Raw genomic sequence first — 19,363 nt, 5'->3', positions numbered from 1 at the left:
TTCCAGCCCTTCACGATTGATCAGGCCTGTTTAGAAAGAAGGCCTAGCCATAGTTCCATCTAAGGAGGGAAGATGGCCTTCTTTCCTTTCCTTAGATGGAAGTGCCCTGCCTGTTAGAGGAGAGAAAAATGGGGTGGGAAGACCCTGACTTCTCTGAGAAGAGAGCACACTCCCCGAAACATCTTCCTGCTTGAGTCCACCTTGGCCATGAGCTGTGTTGAGAATTCTCTGTGCTATTCTCCTTTGTAGGGATGGCGGTCTGGTGGATTCCGTTAGTGAAATAAGTTTCACTATTTCATGTTAAAAATGCGAGCTGTGTTTGCTTCCCTTTAGGCAGCGTGCCGTCCCTGGCTGCGGGACTGCTCTTCGGCAGCCTAGCCGGCCTGGGTGCTTACCAGCTGTCTCAGGATCCAAAGAACGTTTGGCTTTTCCTAGGTATGTCTGCTTCAGCGTCTCCTTAGGGCAGCTGTGTATCCAGAATACTCTTTTCCAAATGACCCTGGTTTGCTGGGATGGGGTGAGGTCTTCACACTTAACTTATGACAGTTTCACTTCTTCTACCAAGTCCTCAGAAAGTTTTAAAATGAGGGTGCAGAGGCGGGATTTGTGCTGGTTTTTGTTTATCTTTTATGTACAGAACATGGAAGGATTTCCATACCTCGTGAATGTATTTACCCAGTAGCATTAAACTTCTATAAGGTAAATGTGTCAGCCGTTGAAGTTGCCCATGGAAGATCACTGGCCTCAGCATCCCTAAGACATCACACATCTGGGTTAGGTTTGCATCCGAGTTGCAATTTCTCCATTTGAAAATCACCTCTTTAGCAGTAATCCCAGCACTTTGGGAGGCCGAGGTGAGCAGATCACAAAGTGAGGAGTTCAAGACCAGCTTGCCGAACATGGTGAAACTCCATCTCTACTAAAAATACAAAAATTAGCTGGATATGCTGGCAGGCGCCTGTAGTCCCAGCTACTTGGGAGGCTGAGGCAGGAGAATCGCTTGAACCTGTGAGGCAGAGATTGCAGTGAGCTGAGATCACGCCACTGCACTCCAGCCTGGGAGACAGAGCAAGACTCGGTGTCAAAAAACAAAAAACATGAGCATAGAAGCAGAACTGGAAATGTACCCTGTGAGCGGCATGGACAGTGAGTGGGGTGGGGGACCGAGGAGTCCTTATCAGGGTGGCTTTCAGCACATTTCTGTGGGGCTCCACCCATGTGTCAGACGCTGCTAGGAGTGTGGGTTCCTCACTGTCTCCACAAACCCCGGGTGAGAATGAGTGCCATGTGGGAGGGAGAAGCCGTGTGATCTGTACACATCAGCCGGGTTGGGAAGGGAGGTCAGTGATGGCTCATGGGGTGTGCTGGGGAAGGAGGTGCGTCCAGGTCCCCGCTCTGCCTAACAGCTCCCTCCCTCATGCTCCAAAATGACTTTCAGCCTGCATTTTCCCTTTCTGTGATTGTACTCCACTCAGCAAATGACCTCATGCCTATTGTATAGAAAAAACAGCAGCCATCAGGTGGGGACTCCCCAGAGCCTTTAATCTCCAAGCCTCACCTTGTCCTGTTTTCCCTCCTGTCCAACACCAGTGTCCTCCTCTGGGCTTTGGGTGTCTTCTCCCTGACCTTCTCCAGACCTTTACACCGGCAAGGATCCTGTCTTGTATTTGTGGTCCTCCTTTTAGGTGGGTCCACCCGTTGATATTCAGTTGTACTTGTCTCCTTCCCCTTCATAAACTTCCCTTTTTTTGAGACAGAGTCTCACTGTATTGCCCAGGCCAGAGTGTAGTGGCGCGGTCTTGGCTCACTGCAACCTCCACCTACCCGGTTCAAGCAATTCTCCGGTCTCGGCGTTCCGGGTAGCTGGGATTCAGGCGTCCGCCAACAAGCCCGGCTGATTTTTCTGTTTTTAGTAGAGACAGGAGTTTCACCATGTTGTCCAGGCTGGTCTGTAACTTCTGACTTCAGGTTTGGGAGGCTGAGGAGGGTGGATTGCCTGAGCTCAGGAGTTCGAGACCACCATGGGCAACATGGTGAAACCGGGTCTTTAATAAAATAAAATAAGGTTAGCCAGATATGGTGGCGGGCGCCTGTGGTCTGAGCTACTCGGGAGGCTGAGACTTGAGAATGGCTTGATCCCGGCAGTTGCAGGTTGCAGTGAGCCAAGATCACACCACTGCACTCTAGCCTGGGCGACAGAGCGAGAATCTGTCTCAAAAACAACCAGAAAATGCGACTCTGTTCATGTGTCCTTCTGCTTAGTAGCCTTTAACGGCTTCTCATTGCTCTTAGGATGAAAACCCAATCCCTAGTATGGCCTTCAAGGCTCCATGTGGCCTGGCCCCTCTTACTTGACTTCTGTGCCACACTGGCCTGTTAAGGTGAATGCGCCATGCTCCCTGTCACCACAGGGCCTCTGCATATACTGTCCCCTCTGCCTGGAATAGGCCTTCCCACCTTCAGCTCATTAATTCCTGCCGTAATTTCAGATCTCAGCCAATCTTCACTTTTTTGGCTAAGCCTTTTTATTTGTGTGAGTCTCTAAAGTCTGTCCCATCAGACCTGAAGCACTGTAAAAGGGCAGAGACAGTTACGATTACCTTTGTATTCTCCAGCACCTAGCACAGCGCTTGACATGTAGTAGGTGCTTTGACAGTTACCCAGTGGGAACTGCGTGCAGGGTAGAGGAAATAGCGTCTGCGGGGCATGAGAAACAGCAGCATTTTGGAGAAAACTAACACATTGATGGCTAAAGTGTGGGTTTTGCAGAAGACAAGTGGTAAGAGATGAGGCTGGAAGGGCAGGCAGGGCCCAGGCTGTGTAGGGCCCTATTTGGCCAGTATTGGTACTTGGACCCATAGGATGTGGGCAGCCAGTAATCTCCCCCCACTTGGTGAAGGAGGAATAAGCATAGGGTGAGGTGTGAGCCTTGAGAGATGGGTGGGGCTTGGCCCACTTCTGATTCCCCTGCGTAGAAGATGTAATGAGTTTTAACCCTTCTTTATATTTTTTTCATCAGCTACATCTGGTACCTTGGCTGGCATTATGGGAATGAGATTCTACAACTCTGGAAAATTCATGCCTGCAGGTTTAATTGCAGGTGCCAGGTACTTTCATTTGTTACTCTTCTTTACCATGTAGAGTTCAGTTTATTCCCCAGGATACTTTATGCATTCAAAACCTAACTTGTTTCAGGATATCTGATGCTATGCATCAACTGACATTTGATACATACACTAATAGGAAATGTTTCAAAAACAATAGCTGGTTTAATGTCAAAATGGCATGAGTATGTCCATTCACTGTGGAAATGGGTTTGTTCTCATGTTTGCTTTCCGGTCCATCCTAGCTCCTCCCTATATGGTGGCAGAAGTTTTCCTGCAAAGCCATGACTGCAGCCTTTTGTGTGACTTGCATGGAAGATGCGGGGGTCCCATATTTCTTAGATGTGTAGATGTCTTTTACAGAAAATTTTGCCAAAAGGGAATTTTGATTGAATCCTCTTTTCTAATTTTTTTTTTTTTTTGAGACAGAGTATCGCTCTGTCACCCAGGATGGAGTGCAATGGTGTGATCTCTGCTCACTGCAATCACCGTCCGTCTCCCGGGTTCAAGTGATTCTCATGCCTCAGCCTCTGGAGTAGCTGGGATTACAGGCATGCACCACCACACCTGGCTCATTTTTGTTGTTTTGGTAGAGACGGTGTTTCACCACGTTAGCCAGGCTGGTCTTGAACTCCTGATCTCATGATCCACCCACCTCAGCCCCCCAAAATGCTGGGATTACAGGCGTGACCCACTGCACCCGGCCCTGTTTTCTAATTTTGATTATAAAACCTAAACCAAATTGTGGCTTTTAAAAAATTTAGTTGTGGCCAAGCATAGTGGCTCACGCCTGTAATCCCAGTACTTTGGGAGGCTGAGGCTGGCGGATCACCTGAGGTCAGGGGTTCAAGACCATCCTGGCCAACATGGTGAAACCCCATCTCTATGAAAACTACAAAAATTAGCCGGGTGTGGTAGTGGGCACTTGTAATCCCAGCTACTCGGGAGGCTGAAGCAGGGAGAATTGCTTGAACCTGGGAAGTGGAGATTACAGTGAGCTGAGATCATGCCACTGCACTCCAGCCTGGGGGACAGAGCAAGAGTCCATCTCAAAAAAAAAAAAAAATTTAGTTGTAGGCCAGGTTTAGTGGCTCACGCCTATAATCCCAGTACTTTGGGAGGCCAGAGCGGCCAGATCACTTGAGGTCAGGAATTCAAGACCAGTCTGCCCACATGGTGAAACCCCATCTCTATGAAAAAATACAAAAATAAGCCCGGCGTGATGTTGCACGCCTGTAATCCCAGCTACTTGGGACACTGAGTCAGGAAAATTGCTTGAACCTGGGAGGCAGAGGTTGCAGTGAGCCGAAATTGTGCCACTGAACTCCAGCCTGGGCAACAGAGGTGAGTGAGACTCCGTATCAAAAGAAAAAAAAAAATTTAACCTTCTTAAAAACAAAAAGTTTAGTTGTTAAGTATTATAAAAACATCCTGAAGGCAGGGGCATTTTTTAAAATCTGTTTTGGAGAAAGATTGCATACTCCGCTCTGATCATAGTTGTGACGCTACCAGTATAATGTTACACCTGAAGTAAGAGAGTCAGTGTGGAGCAAGGTCTAGAGCAGTAAACTGAGAGGCTGGAGATTCGACCATTAATCAGATCCATGATGGTGGGGCGGCCTTGCTCTTGCCTCCATTTCTTCATCTGTTCAAATTATTGGCAGTTGGATTAGGATCCAGCTCATGTGTGCTATTTTAAGACCTCAGTGTGAGACTGTCCCTTGGCTTGCTTTTTCTCTGGTTCCTCCAGGGATGGAAATTTTACCTCTGACCACTCTTGCCTTAGTACCTCCTCCCGCATGCAGTTGTGAGGAACCTGCAGAGTTTAGTTCCTTAAAAACATAGTTGCCTGTTCTGTCCTTTACCTGACGTTTTCTATCTTGTTTCTTTTAAACAGTTTGCTGATGGCCGCCAAAGTTGGAGTTAATATGTTCAACAGACCCCATTAGCAGAAGTCATGTTCCAGCTTGCACTGATGAAGGATTAAAAATCTGCATCTTCCACTGTTTTCAATGTATTAAGAGAAATAAGTGCAGCATTTTTGCATCTGACATTTTACCTAAAAAAAAAAAGACACCAACCTTGGCGGAGGGGTGGAAAATCAGTTGTTACCATTATAACCCTACAGAGGTTATAATGAGGATGGAACATGAGCTTATGGAGACCCTCATAGAGATCGATTCTTGTGTATCGATGTTATCTCTTCTTTCTGTATCTGCAGGTAAATCTCAAGAGTAAAATGTTAGGTGTCAACTGTGAGGGCCCTGAAACCTCATTCCGTGCTCTGAGGAACAGTGTGAAAAAATCTCTTATGAGATTTAGAATATCTGTTCTTTTGTTCATCTTAGATTACAGACTGAATTTGAAATTATGTTAAGTGAAATATCAATGAAAATAAAGTTTACTATAAATAATATTTCCTATGGTGTCTTCATTGCCAGAGCTGTCTAGTTCATAGAATGAGATGTTGCTAGCAGCAAGATATAGAAACTTGAAAGTATTTTGTTAATATTTAGAAATTACTTATTTTGAATAACTTAAGGACCAAGGAAAGTTATTTGATTGTACATTGCATTGAAGCTTGTTTCAAAAATGACCTCTGAGGATTTTTTGTTTTTCAATAGACAAGGTCTTTCTCTGTCACCTGTGGAGAGCAGTGGTGGTGCAATCATATGTCACTGTAACCTCAAACTCTTGGGTTCAGTCCTCCCACCTCAGCCTCCTGAATAGCTGGTACTACTGGTGCATACCACCTCACCCGGCTAATGTATTTTAATTTTTTTTAGAGATGGGGTCTTGCTCTGTTGCCCAGGCTGGTCTCAAACTCCTGGTCTCAAGTGATCCTCTCGCCTTGGCCTCCCAAAATGTACTGAAGTAATAAGCATGACCTACTGTACCTGGCCACTGAGGTTTTCTTCTTTCTTCTTTCTTTTTTTTTGAGATGGAGTTTTGCTCTTATTGCCCAGGTTGGAGTGCAATGCCACAATCTTGGCTCACCGCAACCTCTGCCTTCCAGGTTCAAGCAATTCTCCTGCCTCAGATTCATGGGTACCTGGAATTACAGGCATGCGCCACCAGGGCCAGCTAATTGTATTTTTAGTAGAGATGGGGTTTCTCCATGTTGGTCGACCTGGTCTCAAACTGTTGACCTCAAGTGATCTGCCTGCCTCGGCCTCCCAAAGTGCCGGGATTACAGGTGTGAGCCACCATGCCTGGCGGCCACTGAGGATTTCTAAGGTTAGGACTGTGGGCCGGGCATGGTGGCTAACTCCTGTAATCCCAACACTTTGGGAAGCCGAGGCAGGCAGGTCACAAGGTCAGGAGTTCGAGACCAGCATGGCCAAAATGCTGAAACCCCACCTCTACTAAAAATACAAAAATTAGCCAGGTGTGGTGGCGGGCGCCTGTAGTCCCAGCTACTCGAGAGGCTGAGGCCGGAGAATCCGGAGAATCACTTGAACCCAGGAGGCGGAGGTTGCGGTGAGCCAAGACCGTGCCACTGCACTCCGGCCTGGGCGACAAGACTCCGTCTCAAAAAAAAAAAAAAAAAGAAAAAGAGGACTGTGTAGCAAAATTAAAAGGTGATGTTGTTGTTGTTGTTAATTAGTTCATACATAAATGTGAAACTAGAATACCCATCTAGAGCTTGAATCAGCTAGTTTGGTGTCTCCGTTGGACACATTCACTGGATACTGGTACTGTTTCAACATGAAGAATTAACTCAATCTGCTACCCCTTGCTTTAGTTTTCATTCCCTCTTTAAAAAGGAAAACATACTTAACTACTGTTCTCTACCCTGTTACTGCTTTAGAGTATAGTTCAGACACTGTATGTGTTTGCCCAAGCCCCTTGAAAGTGGTCCTAGTTTTCCATCTATTTTTATAGGACTCTGGACAATTGAGGGCACTTGTGTTGCAGTGGTAGAGGCATCAGAAGGCCATAGACCATCCAAACCTACCAGCCTCCCAGGCTTCCACAGCTAAGAGTTTGAATCAGGGTGTTGGCCCTGTTTTCATCTATCATGGAGTGTTTCCAAAGGGCACACATTTTTGCCACCTTCAGTCCTAGAGGAGCACCTGAATCCTGAATGACAAGGTTCCCTGAAGGTGGGAATTAGTTTAGGTGCCAAGTAGATCCCTGTGTGACTATTTGGTCCTCAGCAACCAGCCTGGAAAATTCTAAGGCTGCCCACAGATGAGAGGCAGGAGGTCTTCATGGCCCTTGCCAAGTCCCCTCGTCCCTGCTTCTCTGCAAAGGTCCCGGAGTATTTACTGCTAAGGGTTGTGCTGGGTCCTAACAGTGCAAGGAACAAGCCATGGTGCTTGCTCTTCTGGAGTCTAGTGGAGGAGGCGGACGTCTAAACAAAGGCAGTGCAGACATAAGTGTATAATGGAGGTAGATCCCTATTACTGTGGGGGCACATGGAGGGGAGTGGGCATTTCTGTTTAGGGAGTCAAGGTAGGCTTCACAAAGGAACCAAGAGTTAAACTGGGTCTTGTCAGTTGATTCACAAGTCAGTTGATGTGAACTCCTTTTGTGAGTTGTCTGTGAGGATTTCATAGACAAGGACAGGGGCAAATGTGTCATGTAGATGGAGCAATACATACAGCGCCTCAAAGGCATGAAACTATGTACTACAACTGGGTTCAACCCTTCCCTTAGGGATCTAATTCTTTTTAATGGCTTTTAAGTTGTATGGATGTTTACTATTTACCATTCCCCTACTCATAGAAATATGTCTTATTTAATGCCTTTGATAGCTGGGCACGGTGGCTCATATCTGTAATCCCTGCACTTTGGGAGGCCGAGGTGTGTAGATCACGAGGTCAAGAGATGGAGACCATCCTGGCCGATATGGTGAAACCTGTCTCTACCAAAAATACAAAAATTAGCTGGGCGTGGTGGTGGGCACCTGTAGTCACAGCTACTCAGGAAGCTGAGGCAGGAGAGTCGCTTGAACCTGGGAGGCCGAGGTTGCAGTGAGCTGAAATCACACCACTGCACTCCAGCCCAGGTGACAGAGCAAGACTCTGTCTCAAAAACAAAAACAAAAAACAAAAACAGCCGGGCACAGTGGCTCACGCCTGTAATCCCAGCACTTTGGGTGGCTGAGGAGGGCAGATCACAAGGTCAGGAGATCCAGATCATCCTGGCTAATATGGTGAAACCCCATCTCTACTAAAAATACAAAAAATTAGCTGGGTGTCATGGCGGGCACCTGTAGTCCCAACTACTCGGGAGACTGAGGCAGGAGAATCGCTTGAACCTGGGAGGCCGAGGTTGCAGTGAGGGGAGATCATGCCAGCCACTGCACTTCAGCCTGAGTGAGACTCCGTCACAAAAAAAAAAAAAAAAAAAAGGGTGGTGTACCAAGGAATATCTTTGGAAATCCCCATGAACTTGTGCAAAGGAATCTGTAGGTTCCATTTCTAAACACTGAGTCAGAGCATCTCAGCAGTTACAATTGTGATTGCCCTCAGAAGAAAATGCACCAATTTACCCTCCTTCCAGTGATGGCTAACTTTGTGGAATTGGACGTTTTAAAAATTTTTGACACATGAAGCTAGGAGTCTGAAAACTTTTTCTGTAAAGGGCCATATATGAATATTTTAGGCTTCGCAGGCCATCTCTGTCCCAGCTGTTCACCTCTGCCTTTGTAGAATGAAAGCAGCCATAGCCAATAGGTAAACAAACGAGGGTGACTGTTCCAATATAACTGTACTTAGGAGCCTTGAAATCTGGATTTCATATAATTTCTACATATTACAAAATAGTAATCTTATTTTGATTTTCTTCAACCATTTAAAAATGCAAAACCGTTCTTAGCTTGCTGTCTGCACAAAAACAGGCAATGGACTAGAATTGACTCGCTGACCATAGTCATGCCACCTCCCGATCTACCCCCAAAATGTTATCTAATGGTTTCAGTGATTTAGTTATGAATTATTAAGCATCTTTCATACATTTATTGACCAGTTATATTTTTTCTGTGAGCTGCCTTTCATCCCTTTTGTCCATGTTTTTGTTTTTTTTTTATTTTTTAATTGAAAACACTGGATAGTCTGAGACTCTCTACATAGTATAAAAATGTGTTCCCTATCATATGTATTGAAAATATTTTTCTCTCACTTGTTATTTATGTCTTGATTTTATTTATTTATTTTTGCTGTTGTACAGAAAGTAAACATTTATGAAATCAAATTTATTATATTTTCTTTATGGCTTTCAGATTGAAACCACTATTGCAAATTTTTTTTTTTTTTTTTTTTGAGACAGAGTCTTGTTCTGTCACCCAGGCAGGAGTGCAGTGGCACGATCTTGGCTCATTGCAACCTCTGCCTCCTGGGTTCAAGAAATTCTTCTGCCTCAGTCTCCTGAGTAGCTGGGACTACAGGCACGTGCCACCACACCTGGCTAATTATTTGTATTTTTAGTAGAGATGGGGTTTCACCATGTTAGCCAGGATGGTCTCGATCTCCTGACCTTGTGATATACCCTCCTCGGTCTCCCAAAGTGCTGGGATTACAGGTGTGAGCCACTGCGCCCGGCCACCACTGCCAAATTATAACTGAGACAGTGGAAGAGATCTGACCTAACAAACGCCATCTTGCTTCTTCTACCCTCTAAGCTGTCCTTGTTCATTCTGGTGTGGGCTGAACTAACTGTGGGAAGAACTTAGTTTATAGTTTATTTATTTTTTTTCTGAGCTGGAGTCGTACTCCATTGCCTAGGCTGGAGTGTAGTGGCATGATCTCAGTTCACTGCAACCTCTGCATCCTGGGTTCAAGGGATTCGTCTGCTTCAGCCTCCCAGGTAGCTGGGATTACAGGCACATGCCACCATGCCTGGTTAATTTTGTATTTTTAATAAAGACAGGGGTTTCCAAACACCACATGTTCTCACTCATAGGTGGGAATTGAACAATGAGAACACTTGGACACAGGAAGGGGAACATCACACACCACGGCCTGTTGTGGGGTGGGGGGAGTGGGGAGGGATAGCATTAGGAGATATACCTAATGTAAATGACGAGTTAATGGGTGCAGCACACCAACATGGCACATGTATACATATGTAACAACCTGCACGTTGTGCACATGTACCCTAGAACATAAAGTATAAAAAAAAATAAAGACGGGGATTTCACCATGTTAGCCAGGCTTGTCTTGAACTCTTGACCTCAAGTGATCTACCTGCCTCGGCCTCCCAAAGTGATGGGATTACAGGCGTGAGCCACCACACCTGGCCTGAAATTATCTTATTTTCTTTCAACACTTTCATAGTTTTATCTTTTAGGTTTCTATTTTTAAAATTTATTAATTCACAAATAATTGTCCACATTATGGGGTACGATGTGATGTTTTAATCTCTGTATACATTATAGAAAGATTCAATCAAGCTAAGCTATCATATTACCACATTACTGTTTCTGTGTGGTGAGAGCATTTCTATTTTTAATGCTACTTTAGAATTTATTTTTGTGTGTGATGGTGCAAATGAGGGATCTGATTATTTTCTCCAAAATATAGCCATTACCTTAATATTGTTTATTGAAAAATATTAATTTCTCATTGCTTTGGAATGCCACTTTTACCATATGCTGAATTTCTGTATTTAGAATTGATTCTGTTCTAGCCTCTTCCAGGGATTTCTTTATTTTCTGTCCCAGTGCCAAATTGTATTAATCACTGTAGCTTTATACTATATGTTGATATTTAGTTGGACAAGTCTGTTGTTGCTTTTCAGATTTTTCTTGACACAGTAACTTTACAAGATAAACTTAGAATTAGGCTTTTTGCTTATTTGTTTGCTTTATCTTTTTTTTTTTCTTTGTTTGTTAGAATTAGCTTTTCAATTTTTAAAATTTACTTTGGACTTTATTATGACACATTGATAGATAATGGAGGAGACTGAAAGCTTTAAAATATTTCCTCTTATCCAGGAACATTGTATGTTGCTTCATTTAATTCAGGTTTTCTTTGTTTGTTTGTTTGTTTTGAGACAGAGTCTTGCTCTGTTGCCCAGGCTGGAGTACAGTGGTGCGATCTTGGCTCACTGCAACCTCCGCCTCCTGGGTTCAAGTGATTCTCCTGCCTCAGTCTCCTGAGTAGCTAGGATTACAGGCGTGCACCACCATAGCCGGCTAGCTTTTGTTTTTGTATTTTTAGTAGAGATGGGGTTTCCCCATGTTGGCCAGGCTGGTCTTGAACTCCCAACCTTAGGTGATCCACCCGCCTTGGCCTCCCAAAGTGCTGGGATTACAGGTGTGAGCCACCGCACCCGGATTTTTTTTTTGTTTTTTGGTTTTTTTTTTGAGACAGTGTCTCACTCTGTCGCCCAGGCTAGAGTGCAGTGGCATGATCTCAGCTCACTGCAACTTTTGCCTCCCAGGTTCAAGCGGTTGTCCTTCCTCAGCCTCTCGAATAGCTGGGATTACAGGAGCCTGCCACCACATCTGACTAATTTTTGCATTTTTAGTAGAGGCAGCATTTTGCCATGTTGGCCAGGCTGGTCTTGAACTCCTGACCTCAGGTGATCTACCCACCTCAGCTGGCAAGTGGATTATAGGCATGAGCCACCACACCCGACAAGTTCAGGTTTTTAAAAAAATGTCCTAAAACAATATTTTAGAGCTTTATTCACATAGTACTTTACATTTTTAATAAGATCGTGGATTATTTTATAGTTCTGTGGTATTTTGAATTTTTTGTATTTTGTAGTATTTTATTTTTGTTATTATGAATGGATACTTTTTCATGTATTTTCTAACTAGGTAACAATCTGAACAAAATGAATTCCTGACATTAATGTTACTGCTTCTGTCACCTCACTCAAGCATATTACTTGCTTTAGGTTTTTATTAGCTGCTCTTTATCTGATTCTATGGCTTTATGTTAAAATTAGAAATAATAGGATGTTTGCTATCACTGGCAACATTCAATATGGTTCTAGAGAAATTAGACAAAACAATAAAAAAGATAATTTGAGAGGTATACATTAATAGTAGAAAATAACTTAAATATTTTTAGCAGCTGATAATTGTCTATCTGGAAAATCCACAACAAACAACTAAAAACCAATTGGAACTAATAGAGGTCTTTAAAGCAGCAAGAAACAAGATCAACACTAAAAACCAATAGCTTTCTGTCAGTAGCCATAATTCATTCTCTTCCATACTATTGCTAATATCCAAGTCCAACCCTTTCTATCTTTTACTTGGCTATTTAAATAATCTTCTGCAAGGAATACTTCTTTGCATGCTATGACCCTACAAGTCATTCTTTACCCAGCAGGCAGAGGCATATCTCAAGTATAATTAGACTCCTAGACTTAAAACTACTCAATGGTCCCTGACTACATTTATATTTCTCTTTTAGCTTTCTATAACATCCTGTTCTTTTTCTTAATAGCACCCATCATAATTTGCAAACATACATGTTTTTGTGTGTTTATTGAATATCTGCTTCTAGAATAAATGTTGTATAAAGGCAGGAAAAACAACATTTTTGTTACTACCATATATACTTACAATATAGTAGGGAATTTAGTAAGTCTTTGCTGAATACATTGATCAAATCTACTAGGTTTTGTTTGTTTGTTTGTTTGTTTTGAGTCAGAGTCTTGCTCTGTTACCCAGGCTGGGATGCAATGGCGCGATCTCGGCTCACTGCAACCTCCACCTCTCAGGTTCAAATGATTCTCATGTGTCAGCCTCCCAAGTAGCTGGGATTACAGGTGCCTGCCACCATGCCTGGCTAATGTTTGTATTTTTAGTAGAGATGGGGTTTCACCATGTTGGCCAGGCTGGTCTTGAATTCCTGACCTCAGGTGATCCGCCCGCCTCAGCCTCCCAAAGTGCTGGGATTACAGGCATGAGCCACTGCACCTGGCCATATTTACATCTTGTTTTCAGGTGTTTCTCCTTGTAGAGTTTTTTTTTTTTTGAGACGAACTCTCGCATTGTCGCCCGGGCTGTAGTGCAATGTCGCGATCTCGACTCACTGCAACTTCCGCCTCTCAGGTTCAAGCGAGTCTCCTGCCTCAGCCTCCTGAATAGCTGGGATTACAGGTACCTGTCACCATGCCTGGCTAATTTTTTGTATTTTTAGTAGAGTTGGGATTTTACTATGTTGGCCAGGTTGGTCTCAAACTCCTGACCTCATGATCTGCCCACTTAGGCTTCCCAAAGTGCTGGGATTACAGGCGTGAGCCACCGTGCCTGGCTAGAGTTTTTTTTTAGTGATTGCTCTAAGTATTAAATTATATATTCATAAACTATCATAGTCTACTACCATTGTTTTTTACAAGTTGAGTGAGCCATAGAAACTTTACCTCCTTTTACATCTCTTTATCCTCCCCAGCTTATAATATAAATTGTCTTAAATATTTTATATAATTTGGAATATTAGATAATATATTTTTTGCTTTTTTGTCACATATAATTTAGAAAACTCCAGAGGACAAGGAAGGCTTATTTTTTAAAAATTTTTTTGAGACGGAGTTTCACTCTTGTTGCCCAGGGTGGAGTGCAGTGGTGTGATCTCGGCTCACAGCAACCTCCACCTCCCAGGTTCAAGCGATTCTCCTGCCTCCACCTCCCCAGTAGCTGGGGTAACAGGCATGCGCCACCACGCACGGCTAATTTTGTATTTTAAGTAGAGACGGGGTTTCTCTTTTTTGGTCAGGCTAGTCTCGAACTCCCGACCGCAGGTGATCCGCCCGCCTCGGCCTCCCAAAGTGCTGGGATTATAGGCGTGAGCCACTGCGCCCAACCAAGGAAGGTTTATTATATTTACACAAGTTTTTGTTTATCATGTTCTTCGTTCCTAATGTTCCAGGGTTCTTTTTTTATTTAGAGAAATCCCTTTAGCCATTCTTTAGGGTAGATTTCCTGGTGTGAAGTTAAAATTTTCCTTCATCTGCGATTGTTGTTATTTTTCTCATATTCCTGAAAGATCCTTTACTGGATGGGATTCTGGGTTGATAGTTCTTTTCTTCAAGCACTCGCAAAATAGTGTGCCACTTCCTCTGGTCTCCATGTTTTGTAGCAAAAATTTTGCTGTCATTTGAATTGTTTTTCCCCTATAGATAAGGTATTTTTCTCTGGTTACTGTCAAGGTTTTTTTTTTTTTTTTTTTTTTTGTTTTTAGAAGTTCAATTTTGGTTTTGTTTGGCTAGGTTTTTTTGTTTATTTGTTTGTTTTTGTTTTTTTTTTTTTTTTTTGGAGACAGAGTCTGACTCTGTTGCCCAGGCTATAGAGTGTAGTGGTGCAGTCTGGGCTCATTGCAACCTCCACCTCCTGGGCTCAAGCATTCTCCTGCCTCAGCCTCCAGAGTAGCTGGGACTGCAGGCAAGCGCTGCCACACCTGGCTCATTTTTGTATTTTTAGTAGAGACGGGGTTTCACCGTTTTGGCCAGGCTGGTCTTGAACTCCTGACCTCAGGTGATACACCCATCTCGTCCTCCAAAAGCTCTGGGATTACAGGCATGAGCCACCGCGCCCAGCCTGGCCTGATTTTTTTTTTTTTTTTTTTAATCCTTTTTGTGGGTTTGCTCTCCTTGAATCTGGCTTTCTGTCTCTTACCAAATTTGGAAAGTGTTCAGCCATTATTTCTTTGAGTCGTTTTTCTACCCTGCCCTTGTTCTCTTCTCTTTCTGGGATTCTGATGTGAAGAATATTAGATATTCTGTTATAGTCCTTCAGGTTTCTGGGGCTCTGCTCACTTTTTTTCCAGCCTCTTTTCTCTGTGTTGTTCAGATGGTATGAGATCTATTATTCTGTCTTCCATATAACTGGTTCTTTCTCTTCCTCCTCCATTCTGCTGTTTAAACCCCTCTACTGAGCATTTTATTTCAGTTATTGTATTTAATAGTTCCAAAATTTCCATCTGGTTTTTTTTTTTTTTTTTTTTTTTTTGGCTGAGACCTCTGTTTCTTTGCTGAGCCTTCTATTAGTACATTTGTTTCAAACATGTTCTTAGTTATTTTAAGTATTTTTATCATGGCTACTTCAAAATCTTTACTAGATAATAAGATCTCTATAATCTTGATGTTGACATTCATTGATTGTCTTTGGTTCTAGGTATAGTCATGTGTACTTAACAGCAGGGATATGTTCTGAGAGATGCATTGTTAGGCGTGTACATTGTGCAAACATCAGATTGTATTTACACAAACCTAGCTGGTAGAACCTACTACATACCTAGGCTATATAATAGAGCCTATTGCTCCTAGGCTGCAAACCTATACAGCAGGTTACTGTAGTGAATGCTGTAGACAATTGTAACACAATGGTAAGGGTTTTTTGTTTTGTTTTTTTGAGATGGAGTCTCGCTCTGTTGCCCAGGCTGGAGTGCAGTGGCAGGATCTTGGCTTTCTGCAGCCTCCACCTCCTGGGTTCCAGTGATTTTACTGCCTCAACCTCCCGTGTAGCTGGGATTACAGGCCCGTGCCACTACACCAAGCCAATTTTTGTATTTTCAGGAGAGATACCTGAACTCCTGACTTCAGGTAATCTGCGCACCTTGGCCTCCCAAAGTGCTGGGATTACAGGCATGAGCTACCGCGCCCGGCCAATGGTATTTGAATGTCTAAACATAATTAAGCATAGAAAAGGGACACTGAAAATATGGTTTTATAATCTTACCATACTCACATCATAAATGTGGTCTCTCATTGACCAAAAACATAGTTATGTGGCACATGACTGTATATTGGGTGATTTCTATTGAATTCTGGACACATTTGCATTGTTAGCAGACTCTGGCTCTTATTTTTTAAGACAGTCTCCGCCAGGTGCGGTGACTCACGCCTGTAATCCCACCACTGTGGGAGGCCGAGGCCAGCAGATCAGTCAGGAGATCAAGACCATCCTGGCTAACACAGTGAAACCCCACCTCCAGTAAAAATACAAAAAGTTAGCCAGGTGTGGTGGCGGGCTCCTGTAGTCCCAGCTACTCCAGAGGCTGAGGAAGGAAAATGGAAAGGCATGAACCCAGGGCGGAGCCCACAGTGAACCAATACCGTGCCCCTGCACTCCAGCCTGGGGAACAGAGCAGCGTTCCATCTCAAAAAAAAAAAAAAGAAAAAAGAAAAAGTGTCTGCCAGTTTGGAGTGCAGCGGTGTCATCTTGGCACACGGCAACCTCCGCCTCCTGGGTTCAAGCGATTCTCGCGCCTCAGCCTACCAAGTAACTGCAGTTACAGGTGCACACCACCACACCTGATTTTTGTATTTTTAGTAATGACGAAGTTTCACTGTATTTACCAGACTCGTTTGGAACCGACCTCAAATGATCCGCCTGCCTCAGCCTCCGAAAGTGCTGGGATAACACACGAGCCCAGCCTTCGGTTCTTATTTTTACCTTTTAGCAGATTTTCTCTGACATTGCTGGGGGAAAGGAAGAAGGATGCTACTACCAGATAAAGTAGGTGACTTTTGGCAACACATTGTGTCCAAAATTGGTGGGCTCCAACCTCACTTAGAGAAAGAGGCTGCAGACCCTCACAGGGTCTGAGTGTTACAGTTCTTAAACATGGTGTGTCTGGAATTTGTTCCTTCAGACATTCAGAGGTTTACTGGAGCGTTTCTTTTCCGATAGGTTTAGTGATCTCACCAACAAAAGTGAAGCTGCAAACCTTCACAGTGAGTCTAACAGCTACTTAAAAATTGCACATCTGCAGTTTTTCCTCCTGGATGGGTTCGTGGTCTCAATGACTTCAAAAGAACTGCATACACTTCTACACTGACTGCACAGCTCTTAAAGGCAGCTTTAAAAACACAATGGACTGAGGGAGCAGCACCAGTAATTGTTCTAAAGAGTGAAAAAACATTTCCACTACACAAAACCTTAATCCCAAGAAGTTACCACTGCCTGCCGGGGCAGCCTGCTTTTATTCCCTTATCCGACCCCACCCACATCCTGCTGATTGGTCTATTTTACAGAGAGCTGATTGGTCCGTTTTGACAGAGTGCTGATTGGTGTGTTTATAATCCCTGAGCTAGACACAGAGTGCTACACATAAAAGTTCTCCAAGCCCCCACTAGATTAGCTAGATATAGAGTACCAATTGGTGCATTTACAAACCTTGAGCTAGACAGAGTACTGATTGGTGTATTTACAAACCCTGAGCTAGACAGAGTGCTGATTGGTGCGTTTACAATCCTTTAGAGCTAGACATAAAGGTTTTCCAAGTCTCCACTAGACTCAGCTCAGCTGGGTTCACCTAGTAGACTCTCAGCCCAGCTCCGTCAATCCCCAGCCGCGCGTACACTTCTCAGCCTTTGGGTTGTCGATAGAACCGGGCGCCACGAAGCCGGGGGCGGCACAGGAGCCCACCGTGCAGGAAAGGCTCGGACATGGCGGGCTGCAGGTCCCAAGCCCTGCCCTACGGGGAGGCGGCTGAGGCTCCGCAAGAATACGAACGCAGCGCATGCGGGCCGGCAGTGCTGAGGGACCTAAGTAACACCCGCAGCTGCTGGCCCGGGTGCTAGGCCCCTCACTGCCCTGGGCCTGTGGCGCCGGCCGCTCCGTGTGCCGGACCCGCCAAGCCCGCGCCCGCCGGAACCCGCGCTGGTCCGCGAGCGCCCGCGCGTCTTTGTCCACACCTCCCCGCAAGCAAAGGGAGGTGGCTCCGGCCTCGGCCAGCCCAGAGAGAGGCTCCCACGGTGCCGTGGCGGGCTGAAGGCCTCCTCGAGCGCTGCTGAGAGGTGACAGTGTGCTAACAGCCCTCACTCAGCGCCTCCGCAGCCTCGGCGTCCACTCTGGCGGCGCTTAAGGAGCCCTTCAGCCCGCCACGGCACTGTGGGAGGCCCCTCACTCTGCTTAGGGGAAGATGTGCAGGGGTAGCGTGGACGGGAATCGGGGCTGCTCGCGGGCCAGCGTGAGTTCCGGAGGGCGTGGGCTCGGCGGGCCCCGCACACTGAGCAGCCGGCCGGCCCAAGGCAATAAGGGGCTTAGCACCTGGGCCAGCAGCTGCGGAGGTTGCACCGGGTCCCTCAGCAATGCCGGCCCGTCGGCGCCACCGTCAAATTCTCGCCGGGCCTTAGCCGCCTCCCGGCGGGGCACGGCTTGGGACCTGCACCTCGCCATGTCTGACCTCCTCCGCGGTGGGCTCCTTCGCGGCCTGAGCCTCCCCAAAGGGCGCCGCTCCCTGCTCCCTAGCGCCGGTCCCATCCACAGCCCAAAGGCTAAGAAGTGCAGGCGCGGCTCGGGATTGGCGGGCAGCTCCGCCTACAAACCCGTTGCAGAATCCACTGGGTGAAGCCAGCTGGGCTCCTGAACTGGACGGGGAGTTGGAGAACTTTTATATCTAGCCGGAGGATTGTATGTGCACCAATCAGCACTCTGTGTCCCAATCAGCACTCTGTGTCTAGCTCAGGGTTTGTAAATACACCAATCAGTATTGTGTATCTAGCTAACCTAGTGGAGACTTGGAGAACTAGCGCTCTGTGACTCTGTCTAGCGCAAGGATTGTAAATACACCAATCAGCACTCTGTGTCTAGCTCAGGGTTTGTGAATACGCCAATTGGTACTCTGTATCTAGCTAACTCTGTATTTAGCTGATTAGCATTCTGTGACTCTGTCTAGTTCAAGGATTATAAACGCACCAATCAGCACTGTGTCAAAATGGACCAATCAGCGCTCTGTAAAATGGACCAATCAGCTCTCTGTAAAATAGACCAATCAGTAGGATGTGGGTGGGGTCAGATAAGGGAATAAAAGCAGGCTGCCTGGAATCAGCCGGTGGTAAACCAATTTACAGAGTGGAGGCTTTAATGTTTTGTTTTCTGTTACATATCTTGCTGTTGCTTATTTTTTGCGTCTATACTGCTTTTATGAGCTGTAGAATTCATTGTGAAGGTCTAGTAGATTTATTTCCTGAAGCTATTAAGACCACATATCCGCGGGAAATGAACGAACAATGAACGACTCCATATGCACTGTTCATAGAGCTGTAACACTTACCACGAAGGTTTGTAGGTTCACTCCTGACAGCAAGACTATTGACAACTCTCCAGAAAGAAGCTCAAGCCTGTAATCCCAGCACTTTGGGAGGCCGAGACGGGCGGATCACGGGCGGATCACGAGGTCAGGAGATCGAGACCATCTTGGCTAACACGGTGAAACCCCGTCTCTACTAAAAATACAAAAACTAGCCGGGCGAGGTGGCGGGCGCCTGTAGTCCCAGCTACTCGGGAGGCTGAGGCAGGAGAATGGCGTAAACCCAGGAGGCGGAGCTTGCAGTGAGCTGAGATC

At 45.2% G+C, this 19,363-nt stretch overlaps 1 protein-coding gene across 1 annotated transcript; it reads left to right on the top strand.

Annotated features, from left to right (window-relative positions):
- Positions 1-313: 313 nt before the first annotated feature.
- Positions 314-5,520, top strand: LOC113223170 (transmembrane protein 14C-like; the record flags this gene model as incomplete). The annotated part of the gene is made up of 3 exons (XM_026452714.1): positions 314-435; positions 3,020-3,107; positions 5,002-5,520. Coding segments are annotated over 3 exons (262 nt in total), but the record flags the coding sequence as incomplete, so codon positions are not given.
- Between the last annotated feature and the right edge of the window lie 13,843 nt (positions 5,521-19,363).

Source organism: Piliocolobus tephrosceles, unplaced genomic scaffold (genome assembly GCF_002776525.5).
Source record: "Piliocolobus tephrosceles isolate RC106 unplaced genomic scaffold, ASM277652v3 unscaffolded_39357, whole genome shotgun sequence".
NCBI classification, from domain to species: domain Eukaryota; kingdom Metazoa; phylum Chordata; class Mammalia; order Primates; family Cercopithecidae; genus Piliocolobus; species Piliocolobus tephrosceles.
Note: the sequence above shows the minus strand (reverse complement) of the source record. Positions and strands in the feature narration are given on the sequence as shown.